The sequence below is a fragment of the Furipterus horrens genome, unplaced genomic scaffold, assembly GCF_987537825.1.
Source record: "Furipterus horrens unplaced genomic scaffold, mFurHor1.1.pri manual_scaffold_9, whole genome shotgun sequence".
In the NCBI taxonomy this organism is placed as follows: domain Eukaryota; kingdom Metazoa; phylum Chordata; class Mammalia; order Chiroptera; family Furipteridae; genus Furipterus; species Furipterus horrens.
The window spans coordinates 95,193,773-95,213,271 of NW_028327179.1; the positions used below are offsets into that span (position 1 = coordinate 95,193,773).

A 19,499-nucleotide genomic window follows, 5' to 3' on the forward strand; every position below is an offset into this window, starting at 1 on the left:
TGGTCTTTCCTCTGATGGACAGTGGGGAGCCGTTCCAGGTGCTGAGCACGGAGGTGAAGGAGTGAGTTACATTCTAGAAGAGTTCATGTGGTGGCAGAGCCTCAAATGGGTGGGAGCAGAGAAATCCTGAAGGAAGGACCCTGAGGGGAGGGTCAGCGAGCAGAAACCGACCTATGCTAACTGGGCTCCTTCTGAATCCTCTTATTGTGTCACCGTTACTGAGAGAGGAGGAAATTGAGGTTTGCCGAAGGTCATGTGGCCAGAAAGTTACAGAACAGGTGTTAACTCTAATACCGAGACGCAGGCTTGTTGACCACACTGGGGTGAGGTTAGGCAGGCCAGGGCCAGGCAGAGGCAGTGGGGTGGAGAGGACAGGATACACGCATTAATTATCGTGGAGGTGAAATCCGGTGGACTTGGCAGCTAGTCAGACAGGAAGGGGCAAGGAAGATGAGAAATTAGATTTTAGAGGGAAGGAATGAGAGGCTTATAAACCAGGAGCCTAGGAGAAAGGTCTGCATTGTTGATGTAGAGTTAATGGACACCAGATTAGTGGGAATTTAGCTCTGATTGATGTAGGTTGCAAATACATGTTAATGCAGCCAAAGCCCAATTTAATAGTATCAATTAAAATAAATTGAAATTCTCACCTTTCAATAGTGAATGCTCTCTTTAAATTCTTTGGGGAGTCATAAGCTCCCAGAGCCAGAAGGAGCCAGGTTTCATCTTCCAGCTCCAAAACCTTGAGTCTTCTTGTCCTGTGTCTTCTGGTGTTGAGTCCTCTGAGCAGGCAGGACAGTGTGTTCCTCGTTTTTAAAGTCATCAGGAACATTGAGGTGGCTTGGCCAGGAGAGTCCATTCCACACACATACCCACGAGGTCCCACCCAGGTTGCAGGAATGCCCGTCCCCCACTCCTGCACCTAAATCCTACAAGCACTGAAGGCTCTCTTTTTCCTTTCTCCAGTGACAAGGACAGTGTCCCTGGAAGGCAGAAATGAACCTTGAGAGTGAGGATTGTTCTTTCTGTGCTGCAGGTGGAAGGTCACAGGAAGTGTGAAGACTGCTGAGCTGCTGTCAGATAAACAATTTGGCTCCTGGTCCTTTAGACGTCATGTGGGGGGTGGAAAAGGCTGGGTATTCACATCTCAATATGGCGCCTTTGATATTTCATCCATCACGCTTAAAAAAAAAAATCCATGCTCTACTTTTCCCATTTTGTTGGGGGCTGTCAGACATCGGCCTTTGACCCCGGGCCTCAATGATGAGAACCTTTCTAGAACAGCAGGGCTGCCGCAGAGTCAGGATGACATTGAGGGCAGAGGGTCAGAGGGGCACACGGGGCCGAGGGGTTGGGGCGCTTGTCTCTCACGGAGCCTGACCCGAAGTATGTAATAAGCATTTACTTAACAGAAGACCCGACGGCCAAACACTGGCAAAATCCAAAAGTGACTGGTGACATGTGGAGCATAAAAAAAATGCTTCCAGTCACCTGAGACCCTTCAAGCACGGAAAACAAACCATGCAAAGTGGAAAACATTTGAAAACATAAAAGCGAAGCCATTAGGAATCACTTTACAACAAACAGAAAAGGCTTTCTTATCCGCTGGCTCTGAGTGAGCTGTGCACTGTCAACAGTGTCTGGCACTTAAGTGAGTATTAAACATCAGTGCCTTTATCCTTTGCTAACTGATCTTCCGGGAGGGGCACCGTGGGCCCCTACTCAGCCGTGTGACTGCTGAATGGAGGGGAGTCCTTCCTTCATTTCTGTGGAGAGTTAGAGCCCCGACTACGTATTAGATGCCGGGAGAGATGCGAAGGAGAGATAATGCCGCCTTGAGTCTCCAAGTGATGGAATGACCACATGAGACATGGCTGGACGGCCCTGTCACCTTCCCTAGGGAAGGGGTGGTGTCTTACGCAACTTTGAAGAACAGTACCTGGCTGAGAAATGAGCTCTGCAAATGATGAACAGATGAATGAGTCAGTGAATGAATTAATGAATGAATACACCAGGCGAGAAGTGTGGCCCGCAAGTATGCCCAAGGTGGGCACTTCCTACAGGATGGGTGATTCTGGGTAGGAGCACTCCAGAGGCTTCTGCAGCCAGAACCTCCTGTTAGCTACTTCTCTGTTTCCGTTTTAATCAGCCAGATCACTGAAGCCCTCCCGGGACAGTTGCAGTCTTGCCCATATCTCTTCCTTCTAGATCAGTGCAGTTCCCAGGGCTCCAAGAGCCTCTGTGGCCACCGGCTCCTCTGCTGTTCGCTGCTGTAGCCTCCAGCTGTTGTGATCTTCGGAGGATAAGACGCATCAATACTTCAGGTGGATGCACCTCAGTGTGAATAAATAGAAAAATAGAGCCTTCACCTTGGCCTCCACAGGTACCTGAGAGGCGCATGAACAGATTGCAGAAGCTGCTCCCTCTGGGCACCAAAGCCTTAATTAGGGGCAAACCCCAACATGTTATTCAGCTCCTGTGTGCTCATGTACGGCAAATGCAAAGGCTGTGGTACATGAAAAAAAGAGAAGCAATTTAAGTGACTTCCATTTCTATTTATACTCATATAGCTCAAGCTTTGTGCCAGGTACTATTTTAAGCAGTTTACACGAATTAACTTATTTAATCCTCTTACTATAAAATCCCCTTTGAAGTAAGTACTGTCAAAGGCACCACTTACAAGTATGGAAACCGGACTAACTTGCCCGAGTTTACAGAGCCATGGATTTGAACCGACCGGGGCAGCCCGGTTCTAAGAATCTGTGCTTCCATCCCCATCTGGTGAATGTCAATGTGGTTTCCCAGAAGCCACACTCCCACTTCCTTCAGAGATGGTTGCTGTGCAGAAGGCCACCCCAGGGGACTAGTACGCGTGTGAACGGCTGGCTCCCAGGGCATTGGACACCCTTGCACATAATGCAGAAGGGAGAGCTTCCTGTGAACTAGTCTCCCCCAGAGGTGCACCTGTGGCCAGGAGGAGAGGATGACCATGGCCTTGCGGTCACTCCACGCTCTTGATGCTGCCCCATTGGGACAGTGACCTCTCTCTCTGTCTTCAGTCTTCACTGTCACCACAACGTCTAACCTAGACGTACCCTCACCATTTTTAAAAAAATCCCAATCATCATCATTTTTGTGTGTGTGCACGCGTGGTCTTGAAAGAGCAAAATAGAAAGATATTCAGAGCACATATACGTTTTCCTTCTGTAAGTGGTGTTTATTTAAATGCATATATCCTGGTTTCCCATGTAGTTGTAAGCAATACCTTTCAATTTAAATGTTAATAGGAGTGTAAACTTCAAAATCAACATTTTCCCATGTGGGAGAAGTGCTTTTTCTGCTTCTATTTAATGGTTCTCCTCATCCACCCTTCCTCATTATCAACCCCTGTCTTGCCCACCCCTTTCCACTGTGCTGAACTGCATTCTTTTTGCTAAAAAGTTTAGAATGTACCTTTCTTATTTCAGAAATTAGCATGTTAAACATTAGGGTCATGGACCGCAGATAATGGACTCCAGCCCAACACAATTCACAAGGCTGTTCTTTACCTCAGCCTTAGCCCGCAGAGTTCCCCTCTTCATTCTGAGTTTTTCCAAGGGGATTATTCTTAGGCCGACCCTGCATAATATCTTCCAGGGCTTCAGATAGGTTTTAGATGTTCTTTTCCTTCTTTTTTTCTTTCCTTTTCTTCTAAAAAGTCAGGAAGAGGCAGGGAAAGAAATATAAATGATGTGAGTTCCTAGGGGCCAAATACTGCTGTGGGCAGTGAACAGTCAGCAAGGATAGAAATGGCAGTTTTTTCCTTCTCAAGAGATGACGTTGACAACAGGGTAACCCCGGGGGGCAGGAGTGGGGCCAGCTGCCTGTGCCACAGGTAGAGTGGCCCCCGGGATTGACCCAAGTGCAAACAGAAAGCATTAAAGATTTTAAGGCCATGAAAATAATATTTAATGCCTTTAATTTCCAACATGGCCAGTACACTTTCCTTTCTAAGGACCTTGTGGACTAAATTTTGGATGTGAGTGCCTTATCTGGCTTCGTGTTTCTTTTATTTCTTTATTTTCTTTTTCCTTAATTTCCACATGAATTACGTTGACCCTGTTATACTGTGTGTGGTTTGCAAGCCTCCTTTAATCTTTTTGAGGGGGAACAGGGTAGAACTGTTAATCCATAAACTGGAAATGATTTTGTAGTATAAATTTCAGTGATTTTGATTCTGTTACTTTTTAAAAATATTTTATTTATTTATTTATAGAAAGAGGGGAAGGGAGGGAGAAAGAGAGGGTGAGATACATCAATGTGTGGTTGCCTCTCGTGTGGCTCACAACCCAGGCATGTGCCCTGACTGGGAATTGAACCGGCAACTCTTTGGTTTGCAGGCCGGTGCTCAGTCCACTGAGCCACCCCAGCCAGGTGATTCTGTTATTTTAAGGTGTTATTTTTGTTCTCTGGATAGTGCTTTTCTATAGTATTCTGGTCTCATTTCATGGAGGGAAACTGTGTTTCTTCCTGTCTCTCTGTGAATATCAATCATATTTTTAAATTATTTTTTCTTCTCTCTGCATAGTGTTTCCTCAAGTTATTTTTCCCCCAGGTTATAGGCTTTTCTCAGAAATCTGGTGATGCTGGGTTGTCCGGTTGGGATGCTAAAGAGCTGCCTGGAAGCATGAGTGGGTGGCGGGTGGGCTTCACTGGAGAGTGGTCCAGGGGCTTCTCGTGGGGCAGCCCCAGCGGCTGTGTGTGCAGGTCTTTCCTCTTGCCCTGGTCATTGCTTCAGGCCTTTCCCAGCCTCCAGGCCGGAGGGCAGAGGCCAGGTTGTCAGCTTCTGGGAGCCCAGTGAAAAGGGCCGGGCTCTCAAGAGTATAAGCATTCAACCATCTCTCTGTGCAAAGTCACATACTCGCCCTCTGGGCCATGCCCCTCAGCTGTGCTGGCCAGCCCACCGGCACCTGAAATTGTGGACCACCGATCCCCCTGGCCAAGTCCTAAATACTCACACCCCACCCCCGGGGGTGGGGAGTAGTTTCTGGGGAGAGGATCTCGGGATCTAGTTCCAACTCAGACAATGTGCACCAAATCCTTGTTTTGTGTCCCTCCCCCCTCTTGACTTGGGGCCAGTTGTGAGCCTGCTGGGGATCGGGCGGCCTGGTTTCAGCTTCCTGGACGTGGGCTTTAGGGGGGCGCTCTGAATTCGCTAAATCAGTCACACTGTGCGTCAGCTTTTGTGCAGTTGTCATTGTCTCCTTTCCTATTTTTTTCCATCCTTATAAATTTCTAAAAGAAAAATGTCTTCCCTTGGAAAGAAGAGGTGTGAACTCCATTTTTTCACTCTGTCAGGATAGGGCGTCAGTTCCATGATGAATTTTCATCTTCCCACGCAACTCGGCCCAGCTCGACCCAACTCGACCCAGGTCCTTTCAGGGCCCTGGTGGGAGCCTGTCCATGATCTAACTTCTTTGGCTCTTGGCTTTTCTTATCTGTAAGATAGGATTATTTCCTGTCCTACCTACCTTCCAAGTTGTTGCCAGAGCTGCTCTAAGCTATCACACGGGTGTTGGGTTAAAATAAATGCCCTGGCAACATCAGACTCACAGGGCGATGGCGGGGATCCTCCCCGGTCGGTGAAAACACTCGGGCCTGAGCTCTGGTTTTCATCCTTCTCTCCAGATCAACAGCTTAGCACGCCCCTCCGCTTTTGTTGCCACAGCCCTTTGGGGGATGGCAAAGTGCACTTATCCTCGCTAGGGGCCACACCCCCTCCCTGACCAGTGCCACAGGTGACCGTTATTGGTGTTGGAACTTCTGGAAGAGGAATTATGCTCTCCCCATTTCCCGTTCCACTTTCTCCTTTTTTTTTCCTTCTAAGTAAAAACACTTTGGTTTCCTTCTCCGACAACAAGAACCTTCCCTCTTTTTCTGACTTGCATTTCCCTTTTCCTGCCCATCCCGTGCCTAGCCCCCATGGACATACCTTATGTGACACATTATCCATTACCCACAGCCCCATACCCCCCAGGCAGCACCTTTGCTCCCATGGGTCTGCAGAGCCTGGGGATCAGTCAGGCCTTCCTTCCAGTTAGCAAGGCCAAGTGCAGCGGGGAGAGGCTCTATGGCTTTAGCAGGGTTTTCCATCTCTAACGCTGATGAAGGGGCCCAGACTTCTCCTGGAAACCTCTGTGTACTAAGAGGGAACCCATGGTTACACAGGGGCACTGAAGAAGAATTTCTCGACCTCCTTCCCAGTGGAAATACCCAGCCTCTCTTCCCATTCCCACCGTCTCGTTGTTCTTGACCACAGCGGAGAGCGGATGAAGCATCTGTAGCAAAGACATGCCGCCTCCAGGTGTTAGTCCAAACGGACTCACACGTCCAGAGGGGACCGAGGAGGAAGCTCAGGCCTGGCTCACTGCAGAGTCTGTTTCAGTGACGAAGGAAGAAGGGATTGAGAGTGGTGGCAGTGACGAGAGCTTTGTGGGGAGGTGGAGGGGCCAGAATGACCGTGGGCAGCTCAGGAGGGAGAGGTGCTCGCCTCGCTGGCAGGCAAGTCCCTTCCTGACTCCACACTGGCTGGGGCTGGCTGAGCCTGAAGCAAGGAGCCTGCTCAGGAAGCCGGGCACACCTTTGAGCACTGTGATCAAACAGTGCTCGTCACCCAGTGTCCTCTGACACACCTGGTGACGAGAGCAATCGGTACGGTGGGCGTGAGAAGCAGGCGTCATTGGCAGGTCACGTAAACGACTATACTGGGTATTGCCTAGCTGGGCAGGCGCTCCTGGGTCAGCGGGGCGGGACAACGGAGAACTCCGTAGAGCAGGAGCCTGGTGGGTGGGTGGGTGGATTTCTGCCTCTGTGACAGTGACGGGGTCCTGTCCTACTCCCTGTCCGGGCCCCTCCTTGTAGGAAAAGCTAAGCTGTTGCCTCCTTTACCCTCCCCTCCGCCTTCCCAGCTGGTTTCCGCCTGGGCTGATCTTCCATGTCAGGACAAGGTCATGGGCCGCATCCCTCTGCTTCGGGAAGAGGCCTGGCAGTTCTCAAGCCAAGGTGGGCCAGCATCTGCCGTGGCGCCCGGTGGGGGTGGCTGGAGTAAGGGAGGTCTGGAGGGGATGGGACGCCCTCGTGCGGTGTGCGGCTCCCGAGGCGTAACCCACAGACACGTGGCGGGCGCTGGTCTCCCAGGGGTGAGGAGAGATCGGCTGTGCTCACGGGGTGTGGATGGCGTTGGCCATTGGGCTCTCTGCCCCCGACCCTCACCCTCACTCCCTTTGGGAGAGAGGAATGCCCACGGGTCCTCCGGGCAATGTCCCCCACAGCGGCCCAGGCAATGGCTTCGCTCCTGTTTGCAGCCTCATCGGGGGGACTGGGGTTGGCGGACAGACCCAGATGTAGGTGGATGGGCTTTGCATAGACAACTCGGGAGAACAGGGAATGGACGGTAGGAGCGTGCTGGGGGCCGGGTGGGTGCTGGGCGGGGCCAGTTGGAAGGAGCCCATGACAAGTGAGTGGGGTGTCACCCAGAAGGAAGTCAGAAGGCTGGATTCCAGGGGCGTGAAGCCGCTGGGGTGGGGGCTGCATTGGAGGGCAGGGGGGAGCCAGGAGGAAGCTGAGCAGATCCGGAGGCTGAGTGAGGCTCACTGAGATGGCACAGGAGCTCCGCCTCCTCCTGCCCCTGGAAATCCCTCCTTTCCAGAGGGCCCCCTCCTGCCTGCACCCACTCCAGGCTTTGTCTGGCACGGCCAGTGGGGCACGGAGCAGGGAAGGGCCTGACCCAGGAAGCTGGGCTGACCTGGGCTTGGGGGGCTGAGAGGGTCTGCTCTGGGGCTCCGTCTGAGCAGGAAGTGAGGCTCCCCACCCTGCAATCCCACGTGCAAGGGAAGCGGAGCCCTGGGAGCTGACTTGGAGGAGAGGGAGCTGGAGGTTGCCGCCTGCAGCCTTCTATCAGGGAGACCAGCAAACCCCGGAGGGAAGGGAGGGAGCTCTGGGCAGGTGGAGCCCCACTCTCCAGAGCCCCACCCAGCTGGGAGGTGAATGATGCTGAGTTTGGGACCTGGGAGCCTTACAGCTCTGGGCTGGATGCTCTAACCTACCACTCGTGAGGTGTATGGCGTGAAGCAAGTTACTCCATCTTCCAATAGGGATAAAGCCGTGCCTGGCTCAGAAGGTCGTTATAGATTCTGGAAAGGCAGCGCTGTACCTGGCGCAGAGGAAGCACACAGGAAGTGACAACTATTATTATGATGGTCCCCCCTGGATGTATGTGCCACGCTGTCCTGCCTCGCTTTGTACGTGATGATACATCACCGCCGGGGTTCTCCCCTCTGCAAAGGAATCTTTGTGCAAACCTGTCTGAAAAGGGCCCGTTCCTCCCTGCCCCCCGCGGTGCCCCACCTCGCCTCCTCGGCCTGGGCTCGGGGTGCACCCTGGCCCTGAGTGCCAGGCTCTGAGGCTAACTCTCGCCCTCCTGCTTCCCCACAGACCTGCGCAGGATGACGGCCGGCTTCATGGGCATGGCGGTGGCCATCATCCTCTTTGGCTGGATCATCGGCGTGCTGGGCTGCTGCTGGGACCGGGGCCTTATGCAGTATGTGGCTGGGCTTCTCTTCCTCATGGGAGGTAAGGTGCAGGCTTGGGGGGCTTCTGGGAGGAGGGAGATCCCGGTTACTGGGGTTCTGGGAGAATGGCTGGGGGCAGGGCAGATGAAAACCACAACTCAGGTAGGTCTCTCCTCATTCATTCATTCATTCATTTGTTCATCAAAGATATTTTTGAATTCTTTTTAACCACTTGCCACTGGTCTAGCTGCGGGGGGATGCAGAGGCTTAATAAGACGAATAAGGTGTGGTCCTCACCCTCGGGGGTCTGACTGCATAGTGTGGGAGAGACTGTGTGGCTATGGCATTGGCGGAGGTTAGACCCCGAGTAACTGTGAGCCCCAGAGATCCTTGGGCGTTTTATACACATACTAGACCTCAGGGTTGGAAGCAGGTGCTGTCTGGGCAGTTTCCCCTTTAAAAGCCTCGCCCGTGATTTATTTGTCCTAAATGCTGCTCCTGTTTCTGAGTAAGGCCCTCCAAAGGTGGCAGGCCAGGGCCAGACCCGCTCTTGGGCCTGCGTCCTTCCTATGACTGCCACGGTCATAGGTCCAACACGGTCCTTACCCAGGGAGGGTCAGTGCCGAGAAGTGTACAGCTCTGCAGGAACACGCCCCCATCCATGGGGAATAAATGTTAGTCGACCATCTACATGTACCTCTTTTCGCCCTGAAGAGCTAAAATGTGCTTTTGGGGTCTCCCGGTGTGAGTCTCAGTGAAAGCGGAGCTAACCATGGGGTGTGCCCACCACAGCCTACCCCTCAGAGAAGAGGGAATTGATGACTACGCAGAGCGAGATGGGGGCGTGGGAGGGGAGGGCTCGGCCAGAGGGAATCAGACATATTTATGGAAAGAAAGGACCGTGAGTCCTACCGTTGGGAACAGTTGTCAGCGAGATGTCAGGCACCACGTGCGTCTGCCCAGCTCAGGTGCCGGTTGTGAACTGGCCGGCTCTGCGTTTCTGAGCAGAGCAGGGAGCTGAGGAGCAGGTCAGCTGGGGAAAGGAGGGGGCTGTCCCTCCAGGTGTGCACAGGTGTCTGGAGGCTGGGGAGCACAGGGTCGGGAGAGGAGGAGAAGGGCAAGACTCGCCCGAGGGTCCCACACCTGATGGCCGCAGAGGGCCGCGGGAGGGAGGGTCTCTCTGGCAGCTTGCGCAGAGCCAGACTGCCGACCTTTTCCGCGCCTCGGTGTGCTCCCCAGTGAAACAAGGGGTAATCCCGCTGCCCGAACACTGTTTCAGCATCAGCTGGGTCCTTCTGGTTTCCACTTCCAGTTGAAATCTTGCGTGGCCCTCGAAATGTAAACAGATAAAAGTGGAGGGGCTCTCTTTGTAGTGAGTGGTCTCGCTAAGACTCTCGGTTTTACAAAAGGCAGGCTCCTGGAACACGGGGCTTTTCTCAGCCTCTGGAGAGGTCTCCCAGGAATCTGAGAAAAGCTGAGCAAACAGGCCTCGGGCTGAGTGGGAATGCGGGATGGGAGCTCTTCGAGCTGACACTCTTTCCTCTCCTCCCCGTCCCGGCTCCCTGCACACACCTGCTCCCCACTCCAGGCCCGACACGGGGCTCCCATCTCCCCAGGTGCTAGGGCTCCAGAACCCGTGGACTCACACCACTTCCTTCTGGGCTGCTGAAGTCAGCTTCCAGAGACAGAATATTAATGTCCTTGCCGACAGCCAGGGCAGTTCAGATGCCTGGAGCCCGGGAGGAGCCGCTAAGAAACAGAAGCTGTGTCCACACCTGCCCAGCAGAGGGAGCTACACCGGGAGGCTGGGGTGTTGACCCCGAAATGATGTCTGGACCCCTAGAACCCTGTGTGTCAAAAGGAGCCATTTCAGCCCCAACCCTCCCAGAACCTGAGCAGTCAGTCCCTGCCCTCCAAGAGTGAACCTTCTTGGTTGACCTGTTTTCAAGAACTTGGAGAGTCAGCTACCTGTGACAGCCACCTCATGGACACAGCAAAGCAATCCTTTCTCAAACCACAGACATTTATGCCAAAGAGCAACAGAAAGCACCATGGCCTCCGCTTGCACCCAGAGTGGATTTCAGGTGTCTGTCGCTGAGCACAGACAGGTGCCCAAAGGGTAAGACAGGTGACAGGTGAGACCAGCTGGCGGGGGCCAAGCTCAGCAGCGCTTGGGAGCTGGCCAGTCCTGGGGAGCAGGTGGGAAAGGAGGGGCTGGCAAAAATGGAAAGGTAAATTCAGAGTCAGGAGTCTGAAGATGGGATTAAAGTGGACGGAAGACGGAACCACTGGGACCCAAATGAAGATGGAAGAACTCTGTTCGCAGCCTGTTCAGACGTGAAGGAAGAGGGCCCACACCGGGCGCGTCTCTGCTCCAGATTTAACTATTACACTTCCCTGGGCTGCAGAGGGGGCCTCCCACCCACCCTGCACCTTGTGCAATAACTAGCAACAAATTGTTTAATTAACACTCAACCCAGAGGAGGCAATTAAGTAGGGCAGCTTTGCCGAGCCAGGAGGCCGGGGGTGGGGGTGGGATCCCGTTTTCCCGTTGGTAGGGCCTCCGGGGGAGAATCTAGCCCAAACTGGCACACCACCATTCGGGTGCCAGCAACTGCCAGGGACAAGTGTCTCAGTGAGTCATCGGTGGTATTCAGAAGCACGGGAAAAGGATGCCAGGGGTGGGGGGAGGGGGGGAGAGCCTGCCCAGGGAACGAGTGGCTGCTACGTTTCTTGTAATGCACTTGCTAGGTGAGCCTCAGCCACCTCGTGCACACGGACCTCCAAGATGGCTGTGAACATCCAGCCCGTTCCCCTCCCCACCCTCGCACTCTCTTGGAAGACATCTGCCATCTCTGCCACCACCTGGGACGGAGCCTCCTTGTCTAGGCAGGGGCCACCTCTCTGCCACCCAGCAATCAGTCCTTCACAGAGCAGTGAGCATGACTTTTTTTTTTGAAGTCCAAATTCCTTTCTCTTCTTTAGAAGCTGTCTCAGTCCACTTAGGCCGCTATAACCAAATGCCACAGGCCAGGGGGGCTTATCAATGACATAAATTTGGTTCTCACTGTTCTGGAGGCTGGGAAGTCCAAGATTGAGGCCCTGAACCTTTGGTGTCTGGTGAGAACCTGGTTTCTGGTCATAGCTGGCACCTTCCTGCTTTGTCCTCACGTGATAGAAGGAACAAGGGGGCTCTATGGGGTGTCACTTATAAGGGCACTAGTTCCAGTCCTGAGGGTTCTACCCTCATGAGCAAAGTACCTTCCAAAGGTCCCACCCCATACCATCACCTTGGGGGTTAAGACTTCAGCATTGGAATTGGGGGGCACCTAAACATCATCTATAGCAGGAGTCCTATGTAATCTGGCTCATATGATCGCTGTCCCCCGACCTTCCCATCAGTCCAACCACAGGCTGCCTTCATGTCCTGGAGCAGAGAGTGTTACTTCAAGGCTCTGGACTGGCTGATCCCTTTGCCCGTGGGCTTTTCCCACCAGCGCCTCACGGCCAGCTCCTTCCTAGGACTCAGAGGAGGTTTCCTCAACCACCTACTTACACTTCAACTGAAATTTCTGCAGCACACTCGCTATTCTCTGAAATGTTTGCTATTGTGTTCCGGTTTTAGTTGTTTTTTTTTTTAGCAGTTTAAAACAAACATTTATTATCTCGAAGTTTCTGTGGATCGGAATTCCAAGCATGGCCGAAGGAGTTCTCTGCTCAGAGAACAATAATCAAGGTGTCAGCTGGGACCGGGCATCGCATCTGAGGCTGGGTCCGGTCTCTCCCAAGACCATGATGTTGTCAGGATTCATTTCCATGTGGCTATAGGACTCAGGCAGTTTGTCTATTCAAGGCCAGCAGGAGAGGGTCTCTGACTTCTTTAATCTCTGATCCTCAGATCTTTTTTTTGACGTTAATAGAAAACCTGAGCATATAGTACAGAGTTCCTGTTTTACCCCCTGCCCAGAGTATCCCCTGTTATTAATATCTTCTGTTAGTGGGGTACCTGTGTTAAAATTAATGAATAAATATCAGTACATTGTTAATAAGTAATATCCATAGTTCATTCAGATTCTTCGTTTTTAGCTGATGTCTTCTTTTCTGTTCCAGGGTCCCATGCAGGACTCCCCAATACATTTAGTTGTCATGTCTCCTTGGGCTTCTCTCACTGTGACAATTTCTCTGACCTTCCTTGTTTTCGATGGCCTCAACAGTTCTGAGGAGGGCTGGTCACCCATCCTGTTGGATGCTCTTCTGTTGGAACCTGTGTGATGTTTTTCTCATGAGTAGACAGGGTTCTGGGTTTCGGAGAGGAAGAGCCCCAGGGTCAAATGCCGCTTCCATCCTATCATTCCCAAGGGTATCACCATGATTTGTGACCGTTGGTGGTGACCTCGATTGTCTGGCTGAAGGAGTGGGTGTGTCAGGTTTCCCCTCGGTGAAGCTCCTCGTCCTTCCCTGTTCCTCTTTGGAAGGAAGTCACCAGGCTCAGCCCACACACCAGGAGTGGGAAGTTCGGCTCCCTGTCCTTGAGGGTGGAATGGCTACGCCAGGTACGCGGAATTCTTCTACACGGGATATCGGTCTCTTCTTTCCTATTTATTAACTTATTCAATCACTTATTTGTATCCGTGCGGACTGGCAGATATTTATTTTGTACTTTGAGTTGTAATTCGGTACAGTATTTCTTCTGTTGCTCCAGCCTTGGCCATTGGGAGCTGTTTCAGTTGGCCCGTGTGTCCCTTTGACAGACTCCTGTCAATGCGGGGTTCATTTTGTTGTTCATTATTGCTTTCATTTGTGGACCACTTCGTTCTGGGCGCTATGAGGTGCTCCAGGCTCACCTTGTACATTCCCTTTCCCAGTCCTAGAATTAGCCGTTTCTCCAAGGAGCCCTGGTTCCTTTCATGGGAGGGTGGTATTAGAAACCAAGATCTGGGCACTGGGTGTGTGCAGCGTTGGTAACGCGCTGTATTTGTTCCTTGACCAACCTGCTTCAACTCTGATGTAAAAACTGCACGAGCTCCAGAGCTCGTTCTCTGGGGACCCCCTGGGCGTGGACCGGCATCTGCACTCTCACATGCCTATTGCATGCGTGCACTGCAGGCGTGGATGACGTGCAAGAGAGGGAAAGTCTTTTGTCTCCACAGAGCAGCAATCCTTCCAGATAGTACCCTCTCTTACTTCTGTTCCTGGTCTTATCTGCCCCTTCGTGAGTTTCCTTTTTCTCTTTTTAACTTTATGAACAGGCCTAGGGTCTGTGTACTTCTGATAGAACATGTCTCAGATTCTCTCTGGAAGTCGGGGATATTAGAAATGGAAGAGACCTAGAGACCATCCAGCTTGACTGCCTTGTGCTTCCAGAGAGCCGTCATGTCAGTTGTCCTAGGTCACCCAGCTAGTGAGGGGCATCACTGGGGCCCGAGCCCAGCTATGACACCTGCCTGCTGCCTGTGCTTTCAGCACCCTGCATTGAAGATCCCCATGGCCCCCATGTGACACACATGTCTTCCCACACAGCATGGCTCCAGTTCTGTGCTTCTAAGCAGTTGCCAGTGTTCCCAGAACCTCTCTTCAGTCCCCTTCTGTCCCTCTCTTCTCAAAGCACAAAGGGGCATATGGCGGCCGTAATTGAGGGCATGGATGGTAATAGGAAAAGGAAGTCATTAAAGGTCCTTTTTCTACCACCTGTGGTCAGTGTGACCTTTTTCTGCCTTCCCGATCCGTCACGAGGAATGAAGACAGTGCCCTAAAGAAGCTCAAGCCATCAAGTTTGAGTGATTGCAGTCATTTGCAAACCACCGAGGCCGCATGCCCTCCCCAGCTCATCAGGGAGCAGCGGTTCATCCGTGGGATGAACCCCAGACACCCCGCGCTTTGATAGACAAAGACCTTGATAAAGGCCCAGCAATTCTGAAAATGTAGAAGCCGAAAATGAAAATTCTAAGGCATAGGTGTCTTGCCTGAAAGACTACTTCTTTAAGGCGGTACAGTCATTTTCGGGACTCCCGTGCAGTAGGACAACGTCCAGGTTCCCATCAGCCCCTCTGCTGTCACTCTTCACTGCAGCACAGCTTAGGAGCATGGCCAGAGCAAGGGTTCTCTGAGTCCAGGAGGCACTGCGCCTCCAACTCTTCATGGGGAAGAGCGGAGAAACCACGCGTATAAATGAGACCACCTGGGAAGGGAGAGTACACGCAATAAGCCAATGAGGCAAAGCTTACAAGAAGCCCTCAATGAATGGTGACTGTCACTAGTATATGTGTTGTCTAAGCGCTGTCCATTCTAGTAGGCAGAGGAGCGCCCACGATCTCCCATGGCCAGTCAAGGGCGCAAAGCTCACCTGCTTTACCCTGCTTCATTGCTTGTAGCATTTCCTGGGCGATCTCACTGGACCACCACAGCTCTTCTCTTGACTTTATGTCTTATAACCTTTCTTTCAAAATTGGAAATGGAGCTCCATAAACGGCTTCACACCCTGGAGCATGCCTTGCCCTTTGGAAGGAATACATTTGAATATTCATTAGCATTTGATAATTACACTCAAAACAAAGACATCAGGCAGAGGAGACACATTGTCAGGAGGATTGGAAAATGACATTTGCTCTTGGCGAATGTCGAGTGAGTGGCCGGGATCTGTCACTCTGGCAACCCAGGCAGCAGGAGCGTTCATTTCACCTTAGCGTTGGGAAGGACCCAAAGGGGTCCCACCCTTGCCACCCAATGGGACCTGCCTCCATTATAGATTTTCCCTTGGAAAGAGAATGCTAAACAGCCTTGGCCCTGTACACCCAAATCTGGTCAATGAAGGCCATGTCAGATGCCCTAAAATCTGCCTGCCCAAACAGTCAAGAAACATATTCACCAAGCAGGAGTGGCTTTGTCATGGAATTCCCAGAGGAATGTGCAGAGACAAAGCAGACCCTGGAAGGACATGGAGAGCGGGAGGTTGGGGAAGGCATCCAAGAGAGCTCTTTGGCAAGAACTAATCGTCGTCTCTTGGGGTCCCTGCCCACACCCAATTTCCTGCCACCTAGTGGGGGTGGGCGGTAAAGTCCTTGCTCATGGGCTAGAATTGTCCTCTCTAAGGGGAAATAATGGTTTTGTCACAGAACTGGTAGGACCAAAGGAGCCTTGGATTAGCCGCGAGACATGGGAAATTTTTGAACCACCTTTGATATGTGGCTATAATCTTCTGATCCATGCAACAGGAGTAATGATGGTGCCCACCTGACGCACGGCTGTGACTTAGGGTTGACTCATGAGAAGACCTTGGACAATGCCTGGCATTGTTCTCAATCAATTTTTAGGTATTATATGATTATTATTATTATTATTATTTTAGCCCCCCTGGCTGGTTTGGCTCAGTGGATTGAGCGTCGGCCTGCGAGCTAAGTATCGCTGGTTCGATCTTCCAGTCAGGGCACATCAGAGAAGGAAAACTCTGACTCCAAAAAACCTCCGCTGCCTTGCGGCATACCTCTTCAGGGGAAAGGGTAAAGGAGTAAACCCCGACAGAAAATCCGGAGCCGGAGTCCCTAAGGCGGTTTGACGTTGTAGTCAACACCGGCAACTCCTGCGGCGCACCTGAAGCCAAGCTGTATCGACTCCGTCTTTCCCTTGGACCCTTCAGCTGCGAAGAGAGGGGGGGTCTGCTGCATGGGCAACAGCAGACCCTCCATATCACCCTGCCCAGGCTCTGTAGCTTCAGCTTCACTGGAGAGGACACTCCAGCGTCATCGCAAGATGTCGATTCAACACGGGAGGAGACAGATACCGTGTCACTCCCGAGTTGGACTGCACAGCCATTCTCGGCGGTGCAGATAGACTCTTAAGAAGCTACACCATCGTCTCTCGAGACGGACGGCTGCCGACGATTATTTTAGCTCATGAGCTACTCCTTTTTTAAATAACCCCATCTAGTGACGTTCTGCTTTGAGCAGCCCTGCACTATCACGACAGATACCACGCAGACACATGTGCCATGGGATGAGGAGGAGGAAACGGCTTGAACCGATAGTGTCTTTCTGGCTAATCACCTAGTCATTCATTCACTTACTCATGTTATATTCTATTGCTTCTCAAGTCATTGCGTAGTATAGTACTGTGTGTATTCCTTTCTTATATATATGATGTCATATTATATCATTTTCATGTACATTATAGGCCAGAGGCTATTTAAGCACTTGGGCTGTAGAGGGAAATAGGAGAAAGTCCTTGTGAAGCTTATATTCTAGTTAGAGAGACAGAAGGCAAGTACCTTCCATGTATGATTGATGTCAGGTGATTTGAACTATGGAGGGAACTGGGAGGAAGACAGCGATGGGGGTGGGAACTCATAGATGAGGGGCCGTGGGTGGGCATGGGGGCCTCTCAGAGGTCGTGACAGTTGAACAGAGGCTTGAATGAAGGAGGGTAGTAAGCCATAGTCAGTCACGGGGTGGGATCATTCATTACAAAACAAACAGCAATTGCAGAGGATCTAGGATTGTTGGCTCTGAAGAAGCTGAACAAGAGGACGATTGTGACAGGAGGAGGGGGGAGATAAGGACATACCCAAAAGGTGGGCAGGTCCCGAGAGTCTCGGAGGCCATGGTGCAGGTGTGATGGAGGGGGCATCGCTTCCCATCCTGCTCTGCCCTCTGTCTGTACCGCAGGCTGCCCTGTGCTTCTCCCTGGGCGACCGTTTGCTGTTGTGTGTCTTCTAGCACTGACCTGGCTCCCTTCTGGGGTACCTGCAGCTGGGGCTTCTACAGACTGCCACATGCAGTTCCAGTGAGTGGGAGCATGGTATCTATGCCCAGGGCGGCCAGGGCAGGGTCAGGGGACTGTCACATGCACCCCCTGAAGGCGTTGTATTGTCGCAGACCCCAGAGCATCCCACCCCTCCAACCGGAACCAGGTATAGACCTTGTGGGGCCCACTGCAGAATGGAAACCCAGGACCCCTTATTCAGACGTTGGTAAGAATTCCCAAATGGTGACAGCAGAGCATGAAAGCATGTGTACAACCGGGCCACGCTCACACTACAACAGCCGCCAGGCCAGTCCCCGGCACCGGGCCACGCTCACAGTACACAGCCACCAGGCAGGTCTGTCCCTGGCAGCAGGCCGCGCGCACACTACATGATCCCAGGACACCACAGATCTGCTATGGGAGCTCAAGAGAGCTTGGGAAACCAGGTCTTATATTCTGTGTGCAGCTCCCTCCCCGCTAACTCAGGCCAAGTTTGTTGTACTTAAAATCACCCCTCTTGTTTGATGACTGAACGGTCACACAAAACCTCTTGCCTTCCCTTGGGTCAGAGCTGACTCCCTGAATGTGGCCGACATTACCTGCTCACAGGGCTGAGCTGAGTTTACCGCTCACTGGATAAGGGAGTGTGCCTCTTTGTAGAACTGCCAGGGTCTGGGGAAGGGGGGCAGGTAAGGCCAGGATATACGGAGAACCGGAAGGGTGAGTCACGGCCTTTATTGCAATGTGGGTATTTGATGTGGATCGGATGAGAAGACGCGTGGAAACAGCAGGACTGATAAAACCTTAGCAGGCACACTGTCTGTCGGAGCTGATGGATCTTTTGGGAAGTGCCTGTGACGCACAATCAAACCAGTTCCATTGGCATTGCGGCCCCGGAGGGAAGGACAGCAGGGTTAGGTTACTGTGGACCGTAAGGTATGGTTTCGGTTTACTGTCTGGGCCGAGTGTGGGGTGGATGGTTTGGGGTGTCCCTCAGGATGAGCGGCTCCTCCACAGCCTGAGGCCTTCCTGACCGGCCTGCCGCCCCCAACACAGACGTGTGTCTGAATTACCAAGTGACTGACATCCTGACTCAGGCTGGGACCCTGACATCCTGAGGTTCACTCCTGTCCTGGAGAAAAAGACTCCTTCTCCTGGGGTAGAAATACAACATCACTGCACCGAGTTGAGGTCCACTGCTTCTAGATGATGGAAGCGAGGGGGCTGAGGAAGGGCAGATAGGAGTGAGGAGAGCAGAGAGGCTGCAGGCCATCTCCATTAGTGGGGGGCTTGCAGAGAAAACTCATTTCTCCAGCAGCCTTTCCAGTGGAAGCAGAAAGCCCCAGAATGTGGTGGGGACTCCACAGGGCTTGATTGCCATGGAAACGGAGGTAGTTTCTAAAGCAACTTCAAAAGCCGCCCTCCCTGCAGCTCTTCTAGGATGTTCTTACACGGGTGTGAAAGCTTCAGAGAAAGGGAACTTGTCAGGCAAGCTCCTGGACCTTCAAACTAGTTTTAAGTCAAAGAAAAAGGCTGGATCCTAAACTTAATGGGGAGACCCCTCCTGCCGGGCTTGAAAGATGCTCTCAGGAAATAAAGAAGCAGAAAGGAGCCGGTGTGAGGGACGAGGAATTTCCTCTCTCCTGTCCTGGGGGTTTGAGGACAGGTGAGAAGTGGCATCAGAAAGAGCCAGCCCTGAGGGAGTGGGGAGGGGGTCTTCCCTGAAGGCTCCTTGTCTGCCCCGTTGCCAGATGTCTGAGATGCACCAGGCGTGCATGTGGGGATTGGAGCCAGAGGACCAGACGCCGGGGGAAATGGCCCAGACCAGACACAAGGTCTGTGAGATGGGCTGACGGGGCATTGCCCCAGGCAGGTTGGAGTTTGTGCACACGAATGAGGGCCCCAGCTCCCTCTGGGTACCAGAGAGAGGACTTGGAAGAGTGACCCAGGTCAGGCAGCCCCCACAGTGCGCAGCCAGGCCACCTTGGGGCCCAGGGCACATCCCTGCACCCCGATGTCGCGATGCCCCCTGTGGTGGGGCAAGCCTGAACTGTTTGACTATCCCCATTGTACAGGAGGGCTGGCGATGGCCTTGAAGGGGGTGCTAATGGGAGACGGCTTCTGGGAGGCCTTACACGGGGCAGGGAGTATGGAGCTGGCCCCTGACGTGGTGAAGGAGTTCTGCTCGTGTGGACCTACCTGTCGTCCTAACAG

At 52.5% G+C, this 19,499-nt stretch overlaps 1 protein-coding gene across 1 annotated transcript in view; it reads left to right on the forward strand.

Annotated features, from left to right (window-relative positions):
* The window catches only part of TMEM178B (transmembrane protein 178B), a 320,684-nt gene that overhangs the window by 282,682 nt on the left and 18,503 nt on the right, over positions 1–19,499 (forward strand). Inside the window, exon 3 of the mRNA XM_090287595.1 lies at positions 8,473–8,610. Coding sequence (XP_090143721.1) covers positions 8,473–8,610 — 138 coding nt within the window. The remainder of the gene's footprint in view (positions 1–8,472; positions 8,611–19,499) is intronic.